The 26,730-nt window shown below is 42.5% G+C and overlaps 1 protein-coding gene across 4 annotated transcripts in view; it reads left to right on the top strand.

Moving 5' to 3' along the window:
- The window catches only part of RCBTB1 (RCC1 and BTB domain containing protein 1), a 120,514-nt gene that overhangs the window by 30,773 nt on the left and 63,011 nt on the right, over nt 1–26,730 (top strand). For 3 of the 4 annotated variants that reach the window (XM_063115893.1, XM_063115894.1, XM_063115892.1), the window contains exon 8: nt 1,042–1,184. The exons of the other annotated variant lie outside the window; for it this stretch is intronic. In XM_063115893.1, coding sequence (XP_062971963.1) covers nt 1,042–1,184 — 143 coding nt within the window. The remainder of the gene's footprint in view (nt 1–1,041; nt 1,185–26,730) is intronic. 4 annotated transcript variants of the gene reach the window in all.

Raw genomic sequence — 26,730 nt, 5'->3', positions numbered from 1 at the left:
CAAATGGTGAACAGAGGCATGGCGGAGTGATACCATCCCCTGACAGTCAGGCAATGGTATCACTCTGCCATGGCTCCTTTGCCATTTGGAGTGAAGGAGAGAGCAGAGAAAGAAGCTGACAGTGTTCTTCTCCACACGCTGTGTCTCTCTCCCCACCTCCCCACAGAATGCCGGCGCTGGTTCCTGCTTTCCATACTGGGTCACTGTGGAGAAAGACGCAGGAGAGCTTCCCGCCCCTTCAGCAGAAAGATTGTTCTCTTGCGTCTTTCTCCGCAGTGTCCCGACATGGAAAGCGGGAACCAGTGTCACCATTCTGTGGTGAGGACGGGGTTGGGGGGCGAGAGCAATAGTCTCTGATAATAGTCTACTCTACGGATAACTATTAGCATGTCACATTGGGGGTACCCCAACACAATATGCTAATAGTCATTGGTGGAGTGGACTATTAACACAGGGTTGGGTATTGTGTTGTCTGGACATGGCCCAAGTCTCTGTTTGTTCCCTTGATTCTCTCCATGATAAATTAGGAAAGTTGGCTGTATTCCTTAGCAAGTTAGGAACAGCTAGGAAAAAGGGGATTCCTAGTTCTCCGTTGTGCCACTTAGGCTACGGTTAGTGGTAGTTTTGCGGCACCCTTGGGCAGGAGCAGGTGGGCTGAGCAACCTCCATGGCTGCCTGTTCTTACAACCTTGCCCTGCTGCTTGCTCCTCCCTGGTTTTGGAGATTAGCAGCATAATTACACCAAGGCATGAGAGGTCTGCATCTGTATTCTATGTCAAGTACAAGGTGGGAGTACTGCTTTATATATTTAATTACATATTTAGAAACATCTTGAATTATTTCACAGTTAAACAATTATTGTCCCAAACTATCAATAATAAATGAAAGTTTTATGCCACATGGGACAACTCTCCTGGCATTTAAAATGAATGTTCAGTGTGCAATGAGTTGTTTAAGTCCAAACAGTGATCTCCTTCTGGATTAACCTGCCAACCTGAAGTGGTATGAATGTTAACTCTTACTTTATAAACTTACTTGCAGATTGCCTGTGGCTATGCGCATACACTAGCACTAACAGATGAGGGCTTGCTCTATGCCTGGGGAGCTAACACGTATGGACAGCTAGGGACTGGCAACAAAAGCAACCAGCTTAGCCCAGTGCAGATCATGATGGAAAAGGAGAGGTAAATGTTGCTGCTACTCATCCTTGGGGATCTGGGTGGCAGGGATGTCATGTGTACCTTTTATTCATGGCAACTGGTAAATGGAGCTGTGCGATGCAATCTTGTTTCTTATCTGCAGAAAGATGGCAATCCTCACCTCACCCTGTTGGTGTATAGAAACCTGAAACTCTTCATCATACTATCTGATGAAGTGGGCTATTGTCCATGAAAGCTAATAGCAGGATAAATGTGCTAGTCTTTAAGGTGCAACAAGACTCTTTGTTTTTGCTGTAATAGATGAACACGACTATCCCTCTGGAAATTCTGTAAAAGCTTGCTCCTCACAATTTGCTCTAGCAGCAGGCCTTTAGCTATCTTCCTCTCTTCTCTAGTACCCACTAGTTCTGTCTTCAACCTGTGAGGTGGGAGTAGAAAATTTCCACTTTGTTATACATAAAGTATTGCGCTTCTGGAAATGCATTGCATTCTAAAACCTAGTAATTAACTCTTTTTTTCAAGTGATTATCTCTAGGAATCTCGTATTTACATGCACAACTCTTCAAGCATGCTAAAAAGTATTTGTTAACAGTTCTCAGTGCCTTTGGGTTTCCCCCCCTTAAAAACTAAACAGTGTAAGGCAAGTATCTACTACTGTGTTGTCATCTCTCAAAATATTTACAGCCAACCCTGTTGGGTTGTCACCCACTAGCTGGAAGCCTCCGACCTCAGAGCTTCCCTGCAGGGCTGCTGACAGCAGATGTAGCAGAGCTGCTCCATCCTCCTTTTCAATTTTTCCCTCCTGGTGGACCTCTGAGTCCATCTAATGGAGTTGTGCTGGCTGGGGCAGGCCTGGGGTTGGAGAGGCCATTGGCTGTGGAGGACCCTGGCCTCTCTTTCTCCATTCCTGTCCACCAACATGGCCCCTCCTCTAAGGTCAGAAGAGGAGCCACCTGGGCACTTTCAGTAGTAGCTGGGAGGGTGGGTGCGGGGTGAAAGTCCCATTTTTCCCTATGAGGTCTTTGCTCTGTCTAAACTCTAAAAAGTGTTTCTGTAAAAAAAAACAAATCAAGTAAAACTTGAAAATTTAGTCACACTAAATGCATTTTATTGAACCTCCCCAACTCAAATATTTCAGTAAAGCTACTTTTGGCTACTGGAAAAATGTTCAATAATTATAAAGCATGTAAAATGTGACTGAAGGGTTACCGAAGCTCATAAAGCCCACGGACACGTACCCCTTTCTTCTCATCCATGTGGGAACAAATTATGTCGCCAAGCAGAGCTACGAAGAAATCATTTCAGACTTTGAAGCTCTGGGAAGGAAACTGAAGAACTTTGGGGCCCAGGTAGTTTTCTCATCCATCCTCCCGGTTCTTGGAAGAGGATTAGAAAGGGAAAGAAAAATACTCCGGATGAACGACTGGCTTCGAAGGTGGTGCCATCGTGAGCGTTTTGGATTCTGGGACCACGGGCTACGCTACTTGGAACATGGACTGCTGGCAAGGGATGGGTTGCACCTCACAAGGGCTGGAAAGGATGAGTTCGGCCACAGCATGAAGAACTTGATCAGGAGGACTTTAAACTGAATCTTACGGGGGCGGGAGATGTAAATTTCGAGGCAACAAGGGATGAAGGCCAATGCACCACAGTACAGAGAACAGCTCCAATAGTGTCCCAAAATAGTGTCTGCAACAATGTAGGAACAAAGCCAGACTATAAAACACATGATCTTCGATGTCTATATACTAATGCCCAGAGCATGGGAAACAAACAGAATGAACTTGAACTCTTATTGTTGTTGTTGTTTATTCGTTCAGTCGTTTCCGACTCTTCGTGACTTCATGGACCAGCCCACGCCAAAGCTTTCTGTCGGCTGTCGCCACCCCCAGCTTCCCCAAGGTCAAGTCTGTCACCTCCAGAATATCATCCATCCATCTTGCCCTTGGTTGGCCCCTCTTCCTTTTGCCTTCCACTTTCCCTAGCATCAGCCTCTTCTCCAGGGTATCCTGTCTTCTCATTATGTGGCCAAAGTACTTCAGTTTTGCCTTTAATACCATTCCCTCAAGTGAGCAGTCTGGCTTTATTTCCTGGAGTATGGACTGGTTTGATCTTCTTGCAGTGCACGGCACTCTCAGAATTTTCCTCCAACACCACAGTTCAAAAGCATCTATCTTCCTTCGCTCAGCCTCTTATTACATGAAGGCAAATACGACTTGATAGTTATAACTGAAACTTGGTGGGATGACTCCCATGACTGGAATATACAATTGAGGGATATAACTTGTTCAAAAAGAACAGAAGAAATAGAAAGGGAGGTGGAGTTGCACTATATGTTAAAAATACCTATCCCTGCACAGAAATACAGGCGGATGAGACTGGGAGCCCCGTCAAGAGTGTCTGGATTAAAATAAATGGGGCAAGGAATAAAAAGAATATGATAATCGGAGTCTACTACCGACCACCCAGTCAAGGAGAAGACAAGGACGAAACTTTTGAGAAACAAATTGCCAGTGTTTCAAGGAAGTGTGATGTAGTAGTGATGGGGGACTTCAGTTACCCTGATAACTGTTGGGAGACCATTACTGCCAAAAGCGGCCCTTCTAAGAAATTCCTGACATGTATGGGTGATAACTTTCTCCTACAGAAAGTGGTGGAAGGAACTAGAGGGTCGGCAATCCTTGACTTGTTATTGACCAATAGGGATGACTTAGTGGATAAAGTGGCAGTTACGGGAACTCTGGGGGAAAGTGACCACGTCATACTTGAATTCTTGATTATGAAGGAGACAAAAGTCGAGCGTAGCCATACACGTACTCTGGATTTTAGGAAAGCTGATTTTAATAAACTCAGAACTATAATAAGTAAGGTCCCATGGCAAGTGAGCCTAATGAGAAAAGGACTGCAGGATGGGTGGGAGTATTTAAAAAAGGAGATTTTAAAGGCACAGTTACAAACAATTCCAACAAGGAGAAAAGATAGAAGACAACAGAGGAAACCAATGTGGCTCCACAAAAAGCTTAGAGATGATCTGAAAACAAAAAAGGATACATATAGGAAGTGGAAGGAAGGCCAGGCTACAAAAGAAGAGTTCAGACATGTGGCTCAGAAGTACTGAAATGGCGTCAGGAAGGCTAAAGCTGTGAATGAGCTGAGATTAGCGAGGGATGCTAAAAGCAACAAAAAGGCTTTCTTCAGATACGTAAGTAGTAAAAGACAGAGGAAAGAAATGGTGGTTCAACTGCTTAATGAGGATGGCAAATTGATAACAGACGACAAAGAAAAGGCTGAAGTGCTCAATTTCTACTTTGCCTCGGTCTTCTCCCAAAAGCGGGTCTATGACCCCCCTGGAAAAAGTGAAGCTGAAGTTGAGGGGGCAGGATTGCAGTTTGAGATTGATAAACAAATGGTCAAAGAACACCTAATGAATGAATTTAAATCTCCAGGGCCCGATGAACTGCATCCTAGAGTAATGAAGGAGCTTGCAGAAGAACTCTCAGAACCTTTGTCTATTATCTTTGCAAAATCATGGATGATGGGTGAGGTGCTGGACGACTGGAGGAGGGCTAACGTTGTCCCTATCTTCAAAAAGGGCGAAAAGGAGGAACCTGGGAACTACAGACCAGTCAGTCTGACATCCATCCCTGGGAAAATTCTGGAGCAGATTATAAAGAAGTCAATCTGTAAACACCTTGAAATCAATGCAGTGATTACTAGAAGCCAACATGGATTTGTCAGGAACAAATCCTGTCAGACTAATTTGATCTCATTTTTTGATAGGATAACCTCCCTTGTGGACTGTGGGAATGCTGTGGACGTCATATATCTTGACTTCAGCAAAGCTTTTGACAAAGTACCACATGACATTCTGATTAACAAACTAGCTAAAAGTGGGCTAGATGGAACAACTATTAGGTGGATTCACAGTTGGCTACAGAATCGGACTCAAAGAGTACTTATCAATGGAACCTTCTCAAACTGGGGAGAGGCAACGAGTAGGGTGCCGCAGGGCTCAGTCCTGGGCCCAGTGCTCTTCAACATTTTTATTAATGATTTGGACGAGGAGGTGCAGGGAACGCTGATCAAATTTGCAGATGACACCAAATTGGGTGGGATAGCTAATACCCTGGAAGACAGAAACAAACTTCAAAGTGATCTTGATAGGCTGGAGTGCTGGGCTGAAAACAACAGAATGAAATTTAATAGGGATAAATGCCAAGTTCTACATTTAGGGAATAGAAACCAAATGCACAGTTACAAGATAGGGGACACTTGGTTCAGCAATAGTACAAACGAGAAGGATCTTGGAATTGTTGTAGATCGCAAGCTGAATATGAGCCAACAGTGCGATATGGCTGCAAGAAAGGCAAATGCTATTTTGGGCTGCATTAATAGAAGTATAGCTTCCAAATCACGTGAGGTACTGGTTCCTCTCTATTCGGCCCTGGTTAGGCCTCATCTAGAGTTTTGTGTCCAGTTCTAGGCTCCACAATTCAAGAAGGATGCAGACAAGCTGGAGCGTGTTCAGAGGAGGGCAACCAGGATGATCAGGGGTCTAGAAACAAAGCCCTATGAAGAGAGACTGAAAGAACTGGGCATGTTTAGCCTGGAGAAGAGAAGATTGAGGGGAGACATAATAGCAGTCTTCAAATACTTAAAAGGTTGTCACACAGAGGAGGGCCAGGCTCTCTTCTCGATCCTCCCAGAGTTCAGGACACGGAATAACGGGCTCAAGTTAAAGGAAGCCAGGTTCCGGCTGGACATCAGGAAAAACTTCCTGACTGTTAGAGCAGTGCGACGGTGGAATCAGTTACCTAGGGAGGTTGTGGGCTCTCCCACACTGGGGGCCTTCAAGAGGCAGCTGGACAACCATCTGTCAGGGATGCTTTAGGGTGGATTCCTGCATTGAGCAGGGGGTTGGACTCGATGGCCTTGTAGGCCCCTTCCAACTCTTCTGTTCTATTATTCTATGAAATTAACATGAAAGGTTTTTCTAATTTTGTTGACTAAATGTAAGTTAAACATAGTAAATCAGATCTCCAGTGAACTAAGTGGCAATGAGAAATTTTCAGATTTAAAGTTTTCCAGGAAACATGCATCACTTCTTTCAATGGGGTATCAGCAAGAAAACCTTAAATCAGAAGAAAAATTTAAAAACCCATCTTATTTCACCTGCAAAAAATAATCTCCCTCTACCCCAGCAGAGGGAGCAGAGTTTGGGGTGAGGGATGTCTCCATTGAGGAGGTGGTTTCCCTTATGGGGAATAGTTGAGATTGGAATAAAAATGCATTTTCCCTTGAAGGTAGAGAGTCATGTTGGGGAGAGAATATCCTACTTAACTAATCCTGAAACTTGAATTCAAGTGAAATGGACTTGAAAGGTCCCGACTGGAAGCTTATGTGGGAGAATGCAGTCTTTCAGGTAGCCTGGTCCCAAGTTGTACAGGGCTTGGGACCAGTACAACTTCCAGTACTTTGAATTTTGTCCAGAAATAGACTGGTAGCCAGCGAGGCTCTAGTAACCAGGGAGTTGCATGCTTCCTGTCAGTTGTTTGGCTACTGACCAGAAGGTTTGGGAACAGTTTTCAAAGGCAGGCCCACATAGAGACTGGGTTTGGATGACATGCTGTGGCTTTTCATGGGTTATTTAACTCATTCCCCCACTACAGAAAGTGGAGGAAGGAACTAGAGGATTGGCTATCCTTGAATTGATACTGACCAATAGAGATTACTTAGTGGCAATTACGGAAACTCTGGGGGAAAGTGACCACGTCATACTTGAGTTCTTGATTTTAATGGAAGCTAAAGCTGAGTGTAGCCATACACATTCTCTGGATTTTAGGAAAGCTGATTTTAATAAACTCAGAACAATGATAAGTAAGATCCCACGGCAAGTGACCCTAATGAGAAAAGGAGTCCATGATGGGTGGGAATTTTTTAAAAAGGAATTTTTAAAGGCATAATTACAAACAATTCCAACAAGGAGTAAAGATAGAAGACAACAGAAGAAACCAATGTGGCTCCACAAAAAGTTTAGAGATGACCTGAAAACAAAAAAGGATACATATAGAAAGTGGAAGGAAGGCCAGGCTACAAAGAAGAGTACAGACAGGTGGCACAGAAGAGCAGGAATGACATCTGGAAGGCTAAAGCTGAGAATGAGCTGAGGCTAGCGAGGAAGGATAAAAGCAAAAAAGAAAACTTTCTTCAGGTACATGCATAGTAAAAGATAGAGGAAAGAAATGCTGGTTCAACTACTAGAAGAGGATGGCAAATTGATAACAGATGACAAAGAAAAGGCCGAAGTGCTCAATTCTTACTTTGAGCCAAAAAGCAGGTCTATGACACAAACACCCTGGCAAAAATGCAGTGCAAGCTAAAGGGGCAGGATTGCAGCTTGAGATTTATTTATTTATTTATTTATTGCATTTCTATACTGCCCAATAGCCCAAGCTCTCTCTCTCTCTTGCATTTCAACAAGTTCAAATCTCCAGGGCCTGATGAACTGCATCCAAGAGTAATAAAGGAGCTAGCAGAAGAACTCTCAGAACCACTGTCTATTATCTTTGCGAAACCATGGAAGACTGGATGAGGGCTAACGTTGTTCCTATCTTCAAAAAGGGCAAAAGGGAGGAACCTGGGAGCTGCAGACCAGTTAGTCTGACATCTATCACTGGGGAAATTTTGGAACAGATTATAAAGAAGTCAATCTGTAAACACCTTGAAAATAATGCAGTGGTTACAAGAAGCCAGCATGGATTTGTCAAGAACAAATCCTGCCAGACTAATCTGATCTCATTTTTTGATCTCATTTTTTGATTGATCCTGTTGTGTTCATGCCTGTTCCCTCTGGTATTCACATGTGCTGGCAAGCTGACACAAGACACTCACATCAGTGAGACTTTTATTGAGGAAATCACACAGTAGACAAGCTCTACTGTGGTTACAGAGTCTCCAAAATGCACTTAAAGCTGAACAATGTTTAGAAAGCTTTTGGCTCCTTTTCTGATACAATCCTAAAGAAAAACACTTGGAGGAGGGAGGGTGTTTAGGGTTAGCCACCATCCAATCTGAGCTTCTGCAGATGCTGGCACCTCAAGAACATGGCCAATCGTCTAAAACAAAATCCCAGGGAAGGGTTGCTCTGGGCAGAGATCGGTCACGCACTTGTCAATCTCATCTCAGCCTGCCGCAACTGAGCTGACTCTGGTTACCATGACTTTAGGAAACGTTAAACCTGAGGCACAAGAGTCCCATCCTTCTGCTAAGGACTGGATACTCCCTCCCACACACACAAATGCAAGTCCAAGTCTATGAAAAGCCTCACTACTTTTCATGGCACAGTTCTTAGATATCCAAAGTCCAAATAGCAAAGCATCTATGTGCAGAGTGCTTTCAAAGTCCCAATTGGAAATGGAATCCAGGTATTGTGGCTTGGGACCACAATGCCTGATGGAACGCCTCTCCCGACATGAACCTACCCGTACACTGCGCTCAACATCTAAGGTCCTCCTCCAAGTGCCTACTCCGAGGGAAGCTCGGAGGATGGCAACAAGGGAGAGAGCCTTCTCAGTGGTGGCCCCCGACTATGGAATGATCTTCCCGATGAGGCTCGCCTGGCGCCAACGTTGTTATCTTTTCGGCACCAGGTCAAGACCTTTCTCTTCTCCCAGGCATTTTAAGCAGCATTTAATAACATTAAGTTTGTTTTTAATGGACCCCAGAATTGTTGTTTTTAGATGGATACTGTTGTTTTTATACTGTTTTTATGTTTTTTTAATTTTTGCATACTTTTAATGTTTACTATTTTTAATTGTTGTAAACCGCCCAGAGAGCTTCGGCTGGGGGGCGGTATATAAATGTAATAAAATAAAATAAATAAATAAATAAATAAATAAATATTTATTTATTTAAATATTAAATTAAATATTTAAACGGAATAACGGGCTCAAGTTAAAGGAAGCCAGATTCCGGCTAGACATCAGGAAAAACTTCCTGACTGTTAGAGCAGTGCGACGGTGGAATCAGCTACCTAGGGAGGTTGTGGGCTCTCCCACACTAGAGGCCTTCAAGAGGCAGCTGGACAACCATCTGTCAGGGATGCTTTAGGGTGGATTCCTGCATTGAGCAGGGGGTTGGACTCGATGGCCTTGTAGGCCCCTTCCAACTCTGCTATTCTATGATTCTATGAAATAAATCCAAAGCAGGAGGGAGGTCAGGCATTGCGCTGAGAGACAAAACCTAGCAAAGCTTTTTCAGCTTTGCACCAGCATTCAAAGCCTGTTCAAAGCCATTTATTTATTTATTTATTTATTACCTTTTTTATACCACCCAATAGCTGAAGCTCTCTGGGCGGTTTACTTGATAGATAGGTCCTCTGACCTGTAAGCCATGCCTATGTGCCAAGAGGGCGGGACAGCACCACCTACTGCAATGATGCTACAAACTGAGTGACAGCTTCCAAAACCAGCCTACTCCTTATCAAAACACTCTTAAGTTCCCAGAGAACCAGCAGCTTCAAGGCTGCAACAGGGAGTAAGCAAGCTAGATCCTGTGGGAACTTCTTACAAAGATAAGATTGCAGAGACATCTGATATTCTAAAACCATTTCCTAATAAATCTACCTCCTAGGTACAAGGCCGGCCTTGTACCTGTACCTGATACCTCCCTTGTGGACTGTGGGAATGCTGTGTACATAATATATCTTTTTTTTAAAAAAAATTTTTTTTTATTTTCTACAATACTTAAACATACACATTACATTCACATAAAAACAACAACAACAACAACATACTGCATAATGTTCAATCTTGAATACAAAATATCTTATCTTAATAACATAATCAAAATAACCTACAAGTGCACCCCCCCACCCCGGGATCTCATTCCTGATTCCAGAATCTCATACTTTCTTCTGGTGGTGGTTTCCCACTTCCCTTAGAAAACGCAAACACTAGGAACTGTTTCCAAATTCCTTCAAAATCATTTGATTTAGCTATACCTCTTCTCCATTTAATATTACTTGTTAATTTATCATTAATAGCTATATCCCATACTTCTTTATACCATTCTTCAATAGAATATTCCCCTTGAATCTTCCAGTTCCTAGCTACAATTAATCTTGCTGCAATCAACAAATTCGTTATCAGTTCCTTAATTTCCTTTTTACATTTAAAATCTTCAAATAGTGATAGCAATGCAACTTTTGGTGTTCTTTCTATCTTCATTTCCACAATTTCTTCAATCTCCAAAAACACTATCTTCCACAATTTCTGAACATAGTTACATTCCCACCACATATGCAAATACGTTCCTTTAACTCCACAACCTCTCCAACAATTTTCTGATTGCTGATTGTTTATCTTATTCAATCTAACCGGAGTTAGGTACCACCTCCATACAATTTTATAATAATTCTCTTTTATTCTTACTGACATATTTCTCAACGCTCTTTGTTTCCATAATCCCTCCCAACCCTGTTGTCCTATTTGTACCTTCAAATCTGTCTCCCAAACCATTTTACCCGATTTATCCACCGTCCCTTCCTCCACCAATATTCTATATATTTCACTCATCAACCCTTTTAAGACTGTTCTTTTCTCCCTTTCCTTATCTTTCTTAACTATTAATTCTTCAAACTTTGTTAATTCTCTACACTCTCCATTATCTCTAACCCACTTTTTAGTCCATTGTTCTAATTGCCTATAATTTAACCAAGTTAACTTTTTATCCTTCAGAACTTCTTCCATATCCTCTCTTGTACTCATTCCCCTTAACCAATCCCTTAATTTCATTTTATTTTTTTCTATTAAAACTTTACTTAATCTACTCTTTAGTTCCTCTGGGAAATTCTTCAACAATATTACCGGTGACAAAGGAGAGCCGCTTGGAAGCAGCACCCCTTTATATTTACTCCAAATTTCCCAGTGAGACCTCAAAAGCGGATTATTTATACTTTCCACCCATTTTTTTTCCCCTTCCATAAAGAAAACATTTTCTAATTTAGTCTCTATATTACTCATATTTTCTTCTTCCATCCAATCTAATTCCCCTAATCCTATAATTGCCTCCACTATATATCTTAATCTATTAGCTACATAATATAATTTAAGATTCGGGAGACCCAATCCTCCCTTTTTTTGGCTCAAATACCATTTACTTTTGTTTACCCTCGCTTTCTTATCACCATTACAATAATTATTTATAATCCTTTGCCAACTTTTTAACTCTAATTCTGAGATTTTTATTGGTAGCATCCTGAACACAAAATTAATCTTTGCTAAAATCTTCATTTTTATTAATGCTATTCTTCCAAACCAAGATAAATTTAACCTTTTATATTTTTCCAATTTTGCTAAAATCTCTTTTTTTAGCACACTTAAATTTTCTTTCTCTAAACTCTCTAACTTCTGCGTAATTTTTATTCCCAAATATCTAATCTGATTCTTAACTCTAATCTCTCTTCCCCTTCCTTCCCAATCCTTCTCTTCCTTTTTAGTATAATTGAACAGCATCAATTCTGATTTAGACCAATTTATTTTTAACCCTGTAATATCCTCAAATTCTCTCAATAGTTGTTTAATTCTCCCCATCTTCTCTATTGGATTCTTTATCGTCAACAACGTGTCGTCTGCAAACATATTCAATTTAATTTCTTTCATACTACCTATCCCTTCAATCTCCTCATCTTCTCGTATTGCATTCGCCAATAATTCCATTACCATTACAAATAGGACTGGTGAGAGTGGACAGCCTTGCCTTGTCCCTCTGGCTAGTCGTATCTTATCTGTCACACCATCATTTACTACCACTACGGCTGTATTTTGAGAGTATAACTGTTCTATTATCGCTTTAAATTTATTTCCAAATCCCATTTTATTTAAAACCATCTTTAAAGCTTGCCAGCTCACACAGTCAAAAGCCTTAAAAATATCCAATGCCAGAATTCCCGCTTTAACCCTAGACTTATTTATCACCTGTATTGCATTTAATACTCTTCCCACTAAATTAGACATCTGTCTACCTGCCACAAATCCACATTGGTCCTCCCCTATATATTCCTCTATAAATTTATTCAACCGCCTTGCTAAAATAGTTGAAAAAAGCTTAGCATCCTGGTTTATTAATGAAATAGGTCTATATGAATCAGGGACAGTCAAATCTTTATCTGGTTTTGGTATTAAAATTATTAATGAATGTTCCCATGATTCTGGCGTTCTATCCCCTTCCAATATGGAATTATACAAATTTATTAATTTTGGTATTAAAATTCCTTTAAAAACCTTATAATATTCTGGTCCTAAACCATCTACCCCCGGTGATTTACCCGGCTTCAAATTCTCAATTACTTCTTCTACTTCTCCTTGAGTTATTACCTTCTCCATTAACTCTTTATGCTCTATTTTTATTCTCTTCTTTATATATTTTTCTATATAAGCTTCCAACTTTTGTTTTTGAGTATCCTTTCCCTTATACAATTCCTGATAAAACTCCTGAAAAATCTTTACTTTATCTTTCATTGTATGACAATATTTCCCTTGTTTATCCTTCAAAATCCCTATCCCGTTCCTGGCTTTTTCCTTTTGTGTGAGCCTGGCAAGCACCTTAGAATTCCTATTACTGTTTTCAAAATACTCCCTTTTCATATATATTAAATTCTTTTGAACCTCCTCTAAATTTAAATTTTCTAATTGTTTTTTCTTTGCCTGTATTTCTATTAATTTATATTTATTTTTATATTGCCAATAATCTTTCTCCATTTTCTTAATCTCTTCCTCCAATTGTTCCTGCTCTGCTGCTTGTTGCCTTCTTAAATTACACATTTCTCTAATACATAACCCTCTCGATACTGCCTTCATGGTATCCCAAACTACTGCCCTTGACGTTCCTCCCTTCTCATTAATTTCCCAAGCCTCAATCAATTCTCTCTGCATTTTTTCTACCACCTTATTATACTTTAACAGTTTTGTGTTTAGTTTCCACCTAAACGCTTCCTTATAATTCTTTTTGACTGTAAATTCTAAACTTAACAAAGCATGGTCCGTTACCTTTATTACCCCCATTTCCATTTTACAAACCTTACTTACAAACTCTTTTGAAACCATTATATAATCTATTCTAGAATATGTCTGATGAACTGGGGAGTAATAAGAGAATCCCGGATTCAAGCCATTCAGTAAACGCCAACAATCTACATAGTCTTTTTCTTTAACTAGTTTATTCAATATAGTAATATTATTTCTTTTTTCCACATTTGTGGGGTTTGATCTATCCACTCTATTATCCATTACCATATTAAAATCCCCAGCCAAAATTAGAAATCCTTCCCTGAACTCCTCTATTTCATTAAATAAATTCATAAAAAAATCTCTATGTCTCTCATTAGGGGCATAAACATTTACTAATGTATATTGCTCACTTTCTATTTGCCCCTTTATCATAAGATATCTACCATTATCATCCTTTCTTACAGTTTTCAATATGAATCCACTTCTCTTTGAAATCAAAATTGCTACTCCATTTTTTTTTTGACGTCCCTAATGACTTTTCATAATAAACAGACCACCTTGTCCGGATTTCATTTACGCCATCAAATTTTTGGTGTGTTTCTTGCAACATAATAATATCCGATCTTTCTTTATTTAACATTTGTTCTATTCTCCTCCTTTTCACGACTGCCCCCAGGCCTTTAACATTGAGCGTTGATACTTTAATATTCTTATTCATAATCTCCCTTTTGATTTTCCTTCCGATCCCATGTGCTCTGCAACTCATAAACATAAACAGCAACAAATATAACAGTAAACCCTGAACCCCCCTTCGTCCCCCTCCCTCCCCCCTAATAATCCCCCCCAACCCCTCTCCCCCCCCACTACTTTCCCCCTCCCCATATCCCCGTGAGTCTATTACTCCGGCCATCTAACTTAGGGGAAAGGGGGGAGGCAGGGCCCCGCCCCGACGGCACGATCTCTATATTTAATTACTTATCATTAATTATCTCATAACAACATTCCCCATTTACCCCGTCCCAGACGCCCCGGCTACGGCTCCATTCTCATCTCCAGCTCCAAAACTTGCATCCTTAAATAACCCCAATCTCTTCAGCAGCTCCTTGCCTTGCTCCAGAGAGGTTACTCTGTAATCACCCCCAGCAAAAGAAAACTTCAAAAAAACAGGGTAACCCCAAGCATATCTCACTACATTTTTTGTTAATGTTTCAGTTATTTGCTTAATGCTGCGCCTCCATTGGAGTGTCTGCTGACAAAGATCGTTGAATACTTGCACTGTTTTGCCTTTATATTTAATCATGACCATAGCCCTCAATTTCTTCATCACTTCCTCTTTTTTGTAATAACTGCCAAATCTCACAAGAATGTCTCTGGATGATCCTCTATACTTTGCTCCTCCCACTCTATGGATCCTTTCAATATCACCGTCTTTTATATCCAAATCTGGCATCATATCGTTGAACCACTTCAAAACTGTTTTTCTCAAATCCTCTCCTGGTTCTTCAGCAAATTGTTTAATGCGCACATTGCAACGCCGCTCCTGATCTTGAAGTCGGATCAGCTGTAGATCTTGACTTTGTAATTTTACCTCACAGCTTTTTTCAAAGACATCCTGTTTTTTCGCAAGTGCTTTAACTTCCACATCCAGCTTCTTTATCTCTCTATCATTAGCCGCGATCTTATCTGCTAGCACCCCCATACGGGCGGCCGCTTTTTTTTCATTCTCATCCATCTTCTTGCTCAACGTGGCAGTGCTGTCCAGAATCAGTTTTTTCAATTCTCCCAATGCAGCTGAAATTGGCTCCGTGCCAAAACCTTCAGCCATTTTAATAGCCCCGTCTGAATCACTTCCAGAGCTTTGTGAATCTTTTTCAACAGACACTTTCTCAAGACGGGCCAAATTATGGTTAGAAGGATGAGTTCTTTGCCAAGTAGCCTTCCCCGGGTTTTTTTCCCCTTTTTTTCTAATATACGGCATGGATCTATTTTAAACTCTCCGTCAATGTCCCATTTACATTCCACCGCGTCTCCCTCTTCTTAGCAGATAAAAACCTTATTCTTCGATGCTTTTTTATTCAAAAGGGTGAATTTACTGCCCATTAAACCTTTCTCTCAGATTAGGAGTATATAAATCATCAGTTTATCAGACTAGAAGACAGGAGAGCACTAACATTCCAAACATTCCAAAGTTCGTCACTTCTTGCTCCCCCCTCCTTCCGTCTGCCTGCAGCCAGAGAACGGGCTGTTTTTCTCCTCCTTAATCTGAGTTTGCTTCCAAAAAACAGGATTTTTCACCCTCTCTTAACAATCATGAACATCCTCCTTCACTTTCATTAACAACCCATGCCTTTTTAGATGAGATAATAAGCTTTTCAGATCCCCCCCTCTCGGGAGCTCTCAAGAAGAGATCTTACCCGTCATGACGTCCGGCTCCGCCCCCGTACATAATATATCTTGACTTCAGCAAAGCTTTTGACAAAGTGCCCCATGACATTCTGAATAGCAAACTAGCTAAAAGTGGGCTAAATGGAGCAACTATTAGGTGGATCCACAGTTGTCTGAAATATTGGACTGAAAGAGTGCTTATCTTTGAGCATTCTTTGAGTCTGAAGAGTGCTCAAAGATAAGCACTGGGGGCTAGGTAACCAGCGGGGTACTGCAGGGCTTAGTCCTGGGACCAGGACTCTTCAACAGTTTTATTAATGACTAGCTGTACCCGGCTATGCGTTGCTGTGGCTCAGTCTGGTTAAATGGAAAAGAAAGAAAAGAGAAAGCGCACGTTTCTAATATGTTTAATTTCACAATGCTTGTGGGTATACAATATTTTTTGTTGTTCCATTGTCTGTGTAGATATAGAGATTGTCTGGTTTGCCGACTCTAGAACACGCAACATATAATTGTCCATGTGAGAAGCAATCCGTGTCTAGATCTAAGCCGCACAATTCTAAAGATTGGCCCTGAGCTTTGTTGATGGTGATTGCAAACGCCAATCGAATTGGGAATTGCAATCTCTTAAATTGAAATGGCATATCCGTTGGAATCATAGGAATGCGAGGAATGAGGACATCTTCACCTTTGAAAGGTCCTGTCAAGATTGTTGCTTCTACGACGTTGCTCAGTAATTTTTTTACTGCAAGCCGCATGCCGTTGCAAAGCTTTGGCTGGTTGATATTTCGCAACATGATAATTGGCACGGCGATTTTCAATTGCAGTACGTGCGGTGGCATCCCTGGCAGATCGAGTGAATTCAAAAATTCTGTTGGATAATTAACCGCTTCATCTGCTTCCACAACAGTGTCGACGGACTTGTATGTGACTGCCTCGCTTTGAATGTTAGACTGAATAATATTGTTAAGTTCGTAGACGTCTTTGTTCTTGGCCGCAAGAATAGCTCGTTCACTCAGCCAATCGTGATTCTTATAATTGGTTTGAATATTGGGAAATACTTTTTGAACCAATTCTTCTTTTGACATCACTAAATTGCAGAAGTTATGAGGCAATGAAATTCGTCCTGAGGTCAGATCAACCGGCACCTTTCTGTTCCCAATTTCCAGCAATTGACGTGAGAATATCTCAGCTGATCGATGGTTTTGCAGCTCGAGACGCATATTTGTAGTTAATGTTAACGTCTTTATGTGTCGCCACAAAGTAGAGTATTTCAGGCAAGCATTTATTTCGTCTGCTGGTGTCGATCGAGGAATTACAGGTAATGTTTGCCTGAAATCTCCTGCAAGCAATATTAATGCGTTCCCAAATGGTCTGATGTTTCCAAGCAAATCTTGCAATGATCAATCAAGAGCCTCGAGCGATTTTTTGTGCGCCATTGTGCATTCATCCCAAACAATAAGTTTGCATTTCTGCAATACTTTTCCCATGCTGGATGCTTTGGAAATGTTGCACGTGGGGGTTTCAATGAATTGCATGTTCAATGGCAATTTCAAAGCGGAATGAGCAGTTCTTCTTCGTGGTCTCTGTGCATCACACTGATGGGCTCTGCGCCTGCGCGGAGTCTCATCCGGAAACTTCCATAGCCTAGAGTTTTGGCGGGAACCCGATGCGTACTGCGCATGTCCTAAGGGGTTCCCGCCCAAGACCTTCAGTTCTTCGTTTACCGCCATTGTGGCAACACTCACCTCACGACTTCTCCGTTCGTCGAACTACCTAGAGTAAAAAAAAAAAAAGGTTTATTATTTCTTAGTTTATTCTATCTTTACTATCGTCTTGTTATTCAATCTTTATCTTTGCGGTTTTTCTTTCCTTGGATTATTTTTTCGCGATATTTGATCGCTACATTTCGGCGTATGGCCGTTAAGGCCCCCTTCTGAAAGTGTGTTCGTTGTGGGGGAAAACTTCCACCCACTGACGGACACTCACTCTGTGTTTTGTGCTTAGGCGAAGGACATAAGGTGGAAACCTGCCACCACTGTATGTCCTTTACCAAACAAACACGTAAACACAGAGCAGATCGCCTCCGATCCCTACTCTGGGATAAGGCACTAAGAGCGGTTGAGACTCCATCTCATACCAGCAGACACATGCCAACACCTACTCGAACTCAGGACACCAGCGGGCTAGACCTTGTTCAGATATCCCCAACAAGGTCGACTTTCGCGATGCCTGAGCCTCCACAACCACCTCCGGCTAAACAACGTGCCAAAAGGGTTAAAAAGACCAAGCACATTGACCCACAAAAGAAAAAGAAACGCAAGGAGCAGGCATCTCCTCACCGCTCGATACCGACGTCGGCGGCGCCCTCGCCATCAGTGGAAAGGCAATCATCGGTACCGAGGAGATCACTAACTCCGCCTCATTCACCCTTGCTGGTACCGACATCAAGAATGATACCCTCGGTCTCAGACAGAGAGTTAGTGGAGCCGTCACCTCCTATCACGGCAGGACAGGCTACTTTACCAGCCTCCCCTAGCCAAATACAGCCTCTGGTCCTGAGCCCAACTCAAACTCGAGCTGACCAAGCTCAACACAGAAGAGATAGATCTAGATCCCCTCACTGGGATGCATCTTCTCAATATTCACGAGGAAGGAGACCAGAATACTCGGACTGGGAGTATTATCGTCCTCCTCACTACGAGCGCGATCCGTACCGACATCATGATCCATACCGAGCCAGATCACCTCCGCTACCGAGACACCAACGCCAACTCGACTTTCCTCGCAACTGACGTCGGTCCCCACCGACCTCAAGACACGACACTCGAGAACACACTACGCGCCAATCTCCGGTACCGACAAGACACAGAGAAGCGCCCTCGATACCGAGCCGCCCACCATCTCCCGTAACGGATACTAACCTTTCGTCACGACGTCCACATCCTCGATCTCGTGACTCCTCAGATGACTACGAGTCCGACTCCTCCTCCTTGCAATCCTGTGCACCATCAACACCGTCGCCGGATTCAATCGTAGGATCCTGCCGGCCTCCTTCTCCACCTGAAGACGTAGCAAATTTTTCTGAGCACATTCTTCGAATGGCTAGAACACTAGGATTAGAAACACAACAACAAATAGAACGCCCAAAAGATCCCGTTTTCGATGTCGTAACCACTGAAAACCCTACACAAGTCTCAATACCATACCTGCCTACTCTGTTACAAACAGCTCAACAGGCATGGACCAATCCATCCTCGATGATCCCAGCTTCTAAGCGATTAGACAACATGTACAAAGTTCAAGAAGGAGAAGTATCCTTTCTTACTAAACACCTGCCCCCCCAATTCCATAATAGTAGAATCATCCCAGGGCAAATCTCACCGACTTCACGCATCCCCCGTAGACAAGAAGGGAAGACGACTTGACCTCATGGGGTGCAGAGTATATACCTCAGCATCCCTTACCATGCGAGTTGCCAACTACCAAGCGGCTATCAACTTTTCCTATGGGAAAAGGTAGGAACATTATGCGACTACCTTCCAGACGATCGTAGAGACTTAGCCAGGATTTTTCAATCTGAGGCATCTAACATCGCAAAACAACAAATACTTTCAGCTAGACATCAAACCGATTGCGGCACTCGAACAATGATGGCTGCAATCACTCTCAGAAGACATGCATGGCTCCGCTCTACAGCCCTTTCACAGGAAGCAAAAACAAGAATAGAAGACCTCCCATTTGACGGCATCGGACTATTTAATGCTACAACTGACGACACCATGGACTCTGTACAAAAGGCTAGAACCAATGCCAAAAAGATGGGCTTGGCACCACCCCAACAACCCTTTAGACAAAAACGATGGTACCAACAACAGTACCAACCTTCTAACCGTTTCCAAACAGACCGACCCTTTCGGCGCCAACAACAACGATCTCAACCAAGACGCCCTCAATATGGATCTACAAAGTTTCCTGCCTACCGTAAGCGCCAGGAACCCACAAAGAATAAGCATCTTTGACTATCACCAAAGCATACACAACGCAAACACCATCTTCTTCGATCAGCATCTCTCCTATTTTTTTCACGCCTGGGAAAGCATCACCACAGACAAGTGGGTACTTTCGATAATTCAAAAGGTTATGCAATAGAATTCGACACCTCCCCACCCTTCTCAGGACTAAAAACAACAAAGCCATCAGAAGTCCTAGAAAACGAAATAAAATCCCTCTTATCCAAGGGAGCCATTCGCCCACTACTAAAACACGAAATACTCAACGGTTTTTATTCCCGCTACTTCACAGTACCCAAAAAAGATGGAGGACTAAGACCCATTTTAGATCTCCAAGATCTAAACCACTTCATAATAACAACAAAATTCAGAATGGTCACCCTTTCAAATATCACCCCACTCTTAATGCAAAACGATTGGTTCGCCACGATAGACTTAAGAGATGCTTATTTTCATATCGCTATACACCAAAACAGCCAACAATACCTCCGTTTCTTAATCGGAACCCAGCCTTACCAGTTTATAGTACTTCCATTCGGATTAGCCACAGCGCCCTGTGTATTTACCAAATGCATGGCAGTTGTATGCGCCCATCTGAGGACTCTTGGCATACAAGTCTATCCCTACATAGACGACTGGCTGTTCGTCGCAAGGTCCCTCCAACAGCTTCAAGATCATCTGTACAGCACCATGTACATTGATGGTGCTATATAAATAAATAATAATAATAATAATAATCTATTCATCACTTTACAGACACTCTACAACCTCGGCCTGTGTGTAAACACCAAAAAATCAGCATTACAACCCACACACATAATCAAATTCATAGGAATCAACATAAATTCCATACTAAACAGATCTTTCCTTCCTCTTCAAAGAGCAACCGTACTATCCTCTCTTGCAAGAAGGGTAAGACAATGCAACGCTGTCTCTGCTCATACAATCCAAAGACTATTGGGCTATATGGCATCAACCACAGCCGTAGTTGCTCATGCCCGACTTTACATGAGAGACCTCCAAAACTGGTTCATACGCGTTTTCAGCACTCAATCCGACAACCATCGCACAATACTTCACGTACCACAAAAAGTCAAGAATTCACTACGGTGGTGGGAAAATACAAGCAACCTCACCAAGGGCATCCCGTTTCGCACACCACCCTCAACCATGACTGTGACAACAGATGCCTCACTCTCTGGCTGGGGAGCGCACTGCGGCCCACTCAAAATACAGGCTCTCTGGACAAAGACAGAAGCAGCCAACCACATCAACTATTTAGAGCTTCTCGCCATACAAAAAGTCCTCCAATCCTTCACCATCGCTCTCCAACATCAACACATAACAGTAGCATCAGACAATACCACCACAGTTTTTTATCTCAACAAACAAGGAGGAACACACTCCAACCGCCTCGTCCACCTCACCAAAGCCATATGGAAATGGTGCATTTCACACCACATACACCTGACAGCAATACATGTCGCCGGTCAAGACAACACCATCGCCGACATTCTGAGCCGCACCAAACACAATACACACGAGTGGCAACTTCATCATCAAGTCATCACTCATCTCTTTACCCTTTGGGGACCTCCAACGGTAGATCTATTCGTCACCCATCTCAACACTGTATGCCCAGCTTTTTGCAGCAGGGCGGGCAACGGCCCAGACTCCCTAGGAGATGCGTTCAGCCTTACATGGAACGGGACCCTCTTCTACCTTTTTCCTCCCTTTCCATTAATAACCAAGGTATTGGCAAAAATAGAGGAGGACAACACCAACTGTATCTTCATAGCCCCATGGTGGCCCCGCCAATCCTGGTTCACCAAGCTACTTCTCTCCAACAACCAATTCTACAAACTACCTCACCTGCCAGACCTATTGTCAACCCATCAGGGCAGAGTCAGACACCCCAACGTCATAACAGTACGACTAACAGCCTGGAGGATCATATCCTAGAGCCACAGTCTCTTTTTTTTATTATTAAATTTTTATTCATTTTCAACACTATATAAACATAGATAAACATTACCAAAATATAACTGAAACAAAACACAATAAGAAAAAGAAAAACATCAAATATCTGCTGCATACATATTGAATGATTGTTGAGTACAAATATCAAAAACTATTACATATACCTTATCATACTACAACATCTTCGTTCTTAACATAAAAGTGCACCCCCCACCTCGGGATCATTCTTGAGTCCAAAATCTAATCGTTTCTTCTGCTGGTGGTTTCCCACTTCCCTTAGTAAACACAAACACTAGGAACTGTTTCCAAATTCCTTCGAACTCATTTATTTTAGTTACGCCTTTTCTCCACTTAATATTACATGTCAGTTTATCATTAATGGCTATGTCCCATACTTCTTTGTACCATTCCTCAATAGTATATTCCCCTTGGACCTTCCAGTTCCTAGCTACCATCAGTCGTGCTGCAACCAACAAATTCGATATCAGCTCTATAGTTCCTTTTCCACACTTTATATCTTCAAATAGTGACAGCAATGCTATTTTTGGTGTTTGTTCTATTTTCATTCCCACTATTTCTTCAATTTCTGAGAACACCATCTTCCATAATCTTTGTACATATTTGCATTGCCACCACATATGTAAATACGTTCCTTTTTCCCCACAACCTCTCCAACAATTTGCTGAATGTTGATCACTTATCTTATTCAATCTAACCGGGGTTAGGTACCACCTCCATAGGATTTTAAAATAATTCTCCTTTATTCTTACTGATAAACTTCTCAACACTCTTTGTTTCCATAGTCCCTCCCAGCTCTGTCGCCCTATTTGTATCTTCAAATCTGATTCCCAAACCATTTTCTCTGTATTCTCTCTAAACTCCTTCTCTAACAATATTTTATATATTTCACTCATTAATCCTTTTGAAACTATACTCCACAGTCTCTGCCAGAACCAATTCGACATATCATTCTTGAATCTAGGAAACCAACAACGCGTCAATCCTACGCGTCAAAGTGGAAAAGATACACAATCTTTGCTCAAAACACCCATTTTAATCCTCTATCAGCATCAGTACCTCAAGTACTACAATTACACCAATCAGGCCTAAAACCAACATCCATAAAAGTATACATAGCAGCCATTGCGGCATATCAAGGACACACCAATTCATGTCCGATCTCTTCACACCCTCTCGTGAAGAGTTTCCTAAAGGGTCTAAGAAATACTTCAACCTCAGCACGCTCCATAGTCCCTACGTGGAGTCTTTCCGTCGTCCTACATGCGCTCACCAAACCTCCGTTCGAGCCCTTAGCAACCATTGACCTGAGACTTTTGACTCTCAAGCTCACCTTTTTAATCGCCATTACTTCAGCCAGAAGGGCGGGAGAGCTTGCAGCGCTAAGGGTTGATCCTCCATACCTAGCTTTCTACAAGGACAAAGCTGTCTTACATCCTGACGTCAATTTTCTTCCAAAGGTGGTTTCCGATTTTCATCTTGGTCAGGACATCATCCTTCCCTCCTTCTTTCCAATGCCATCAACACCACTTGAATGCACTATGCACTCACTCGATGTACAAAGGGCCTTAGCCTTCTACAAAGCCAGAACAGAATCAATCAGACTTACACCCAGATTGTTTATATCTTACGCTGGCAAGTCTAAGGGACTAGCCATCTCTACTCAGAGACTTTCTTCTTGGGTAGTACAAACTATCAAACTAGCTTACGAGATTGAAAAGCTTCCAATTCCAGCACAAGTCCGAGCACACTCAACAAGGGCTGTAGCTACGTCCATCGCCTTCGGGAAGGGCATTCCACTGATGGCACTTTGTAGAGTGGCAACTTGGGCAAAACCCTCTACATTTATTAAACATTATCGTCTCGACGTACGTGCCAGGCAAGACTGCACATTTGGTCGAGCCGTCCTCTCTGAAATTCTACGATGACAACACCACCCCACCTCCAAGGTAGGTTAGCTTGCTACTCGCCCATCAGTGTGATGCACAGAGACCACGAAGAAGAAAGTCAGGTTGCTTACCTGTAACTGAAGTTCTTCGAGTGGTCATCTGTGCATTCACACAACCCACCCGCCTTTCCCCTCTTGGTGTTGTGGGTATATATATATATATACATATATATTGTATAATGTTATATATATGTAAATATTGCTCCCAGTACTTTTTGGCCACAATGTCGGTCACTTAGGAACTGAGGGTCTTGGGCGGGAACCCTTAGGACATGCGCAGTATGCATCGGGTTCCCGCCAAAACTCTAGGCTATGGAAGTTTCTGGATGAGACTCCGCGCAGGCGCAGAGCCCATCAGTATGAATGCACAGATGACCACTCGAAGAACTTCAGTTACAGGTAAGCAACCTGACTTTCTTCCACCTGGTAGCAATGTCGCAGCTATTCCGGACGATGCAAGAGCTAAGGCTATGTCATTTTGGGATTGAATTGCTGCCAGAATCAATGTAATTAGGAACGTTTTACCAGTTCCTCTTGGCGCATCTAAGAAGATGATTTCTCCAACCCTGTTATTGAGAGTTTGCATTATTTGATCGTAAATGCCATTTTGCTCAAGCATTAGCTTAGGAATATTTGATTGCACATACGACAAAATATCACCCGTGTTGTAATTTTGTTCATGACGCAATTCTACATTGAAGGAAGCACGCGTCATTTTGACATAACATGAAGAAAGCAGTTAACGTAGCCAGTGGATTCAGGGCTATTTGTTGCACATTTGCAGCTGTGAAATAAACGCGTTGTCCATTTTCTAGATGTACTGCTAATTGAACAACAGCTGGACTTCGTTCATGTATGGGAAATGAAAGAATTCGCCATACAGCTTCATTGCTGCTTATGTATCTTCCAGCCTGACCAGCATGTGTTGCTTTTACGTCCAACAGATGGCACTGTTTTTTTAAAAAAAGCATGTTTTTACCTGTCAGAGGTGTGACATCTATATAATATAAAAATGCGCGCGTATTCGAATGCAACATTGTGTCAACATTTCAAAGCAATCGGTGAAGAACTTTCGCAGATTTAAGATTTTGAACAAACGAACATTTACATTTTTATTTATATAGAAGATAGATATAGAAGATTGTATAAGGAGGTACAGGGGAAGCTTACCAAATTTGCAGATGACACAAAGTTGGGTGGTCTAGCTAATACCCTGGAAGACAGAAAAAGAGTTCAGTTATCTTGATAGGCTGGAGTGCTAGGCTGAAAACAACAGAATGAAATTTAATAGGGATAAATGCCAACTTCTACACCTAGGAAAAAGAAACCAAATGCACAGTTACAAGATAAGGGGTAATTGGCTCAGCAGTAGTACAAACAAGTAGGATCTTGGAATTGTTGTAGATCACAAGCTGAATAGGAGCCAACAGTGGGATGTGTCTGCAAAAAAAGCAAATGCTATTTTGGGTTGCATTAATAGAAGTATAGCTTCCAAATCGCTTGAGGTACTGGTTACCCTCTATTTGGCATTGGTTAGGCCTCATCTTGAATATTGTGTCCAGTTCTGGGCACCACACTTCAAGAAGGACACAGACAAGCTGGAGCGTGTTCAGAGGAGGGCAACCAGGATGATCAGGGGTCTGGAAACAAAGCCCTATGAAGAGAGGGTGAAAGAACTGGGCACGTTTAGCCTGGAGAAGGGAGGCTTGGGGAAGAGGAGGATTGCGGAGGAGCAGGAAGAGATTGGGGTGGCTGCCAGGTAGTGTGGTGCCAGGAAAGATGGCTGATGGGATGCGCAGAGAGCACAGGGTGGAGAGGGGCTGGGGCGTCCAAAGGGCAAGTGGGCGAACTGTGTGGAAGAGGCATGAAGGGGGAAGGGGTGCCCCTTGCTGTCTGGGGAATTGGAGTTGTCTTGGGGATAGGAAAAGAGATAGGGAGAAACAGGACGGGGTGACTGTGATCATTGGCGGCCAACAACGGGCTTGCGGCAGCACATGTGGATCCAGGGCAGGCGTTGCTGCTTCAATGCATTCACTAAGGAGCCACTTGGCTATTGTGGGGAATGCTTGAAGATGGGCGTAGAGATGCTGGGACAGTAGGATGTTGCGGCAACGTGGCTGCTCATTCCTTCCCCCTCCCTTCCCGCACAGCTCCGCTCCGACCCCATGCCTTAGGTGGTTGTGGTATGTGTGAATTTGTCCCGAGGGTTTCTGGGCAAACCGTCGACTGCTGCTGTGGTGTGTGGAAATGGGCACGAGGATGGGTGTACGGAGAGGGAGGCAGTGGAGGACATGGGCGCCTGTCAGAAGGCACTCGTTACATGAGTGCAATGAGGGCAAGATGGAGAGGTGGTCATCATCTGTTGCTTGGTAGATGTCAGAATCAAATTTTGGTGGCTGTAGCAGAGTGGCTAGCACTGTTGTGGCTGCTCTTGCTGGAGGACTCTGTAGGCAGCCGAAATAGTCAATTCGACAGGATGAAATCGTTCACAGAGCCCAACAGATAGCACGCTAATCAACGGTTGTGCAACTAGTCAACTCTGCAGAGCATTGTTTTTCTCCAATGGTTATTTCATGAAAATAGTCAACCATGATGTGTGTTTTGCCCAACAGACACAATAACCAACTATTGTGGTTGACTATTTAACTTACAGTTGACTACTTAAACCACCGTTGGTTATCGTGTTGTCCAAACTGAGCCATTCTATTTAAAAAGACGATTCAACTCTTTTCCGCCGACATCTAAACCTAGATTGGCGTTCTCTATCATGTTGAAAAGAACTCTCCATGTAGACTTAACTTGAGAGGGTGGTAGCTTGTAGGTCTCGGTATCTTTCCTTCCCTTATTTTGTAACTGCACAAGCAGGTTTGGACATGACAACAATTTTATACTCTCAAGTGTGGGTGCTCAGTGTCCTGGATTCTGTTCAGCTTTGCTGAGGACCTTTAGATGTGGTGTGTAACCCACACTATTAACTTAGGAGTTTACAACACAGGTGGCAAACCAGGTCAGCAAAGGCAAGTCACAAGTGATCTCTGAACTCCCATTTACCTTGGGAGAATATTTTCACTCCCTTGGCCAAACCACATCTAGACAGTGTTTCCTCTTGCAGCAGCAGCGTCTCAATGAGGATTCCCTTGGGGATGGTTTATGAGATTGTGGAGGGGAACTACCGCATGCTCATTCTTTGTCCTCCCACCCCTGTTTATCCTCCAGAA

This window comes from Elgaria multicarinata, chromosome 2 (assembly GCF_023053635.1).
Source record: "Elgaria multicarinata webbii isolate HBS135686 ecotype San Diego chromosome 2, rElgMul1.1.pri, whole genome shotgun sequence".
Lineage (NCBI taxonomy): Eukaryota > Metazoa > Chordata > Lepidosauria > Squamata > Anguidae > Elgaria > Elgaria multicarinata.
Note: the sequence above shows the minus strand (reverse complement) of the source record. Positions and strands in the feature narration are given on the sequence as shown.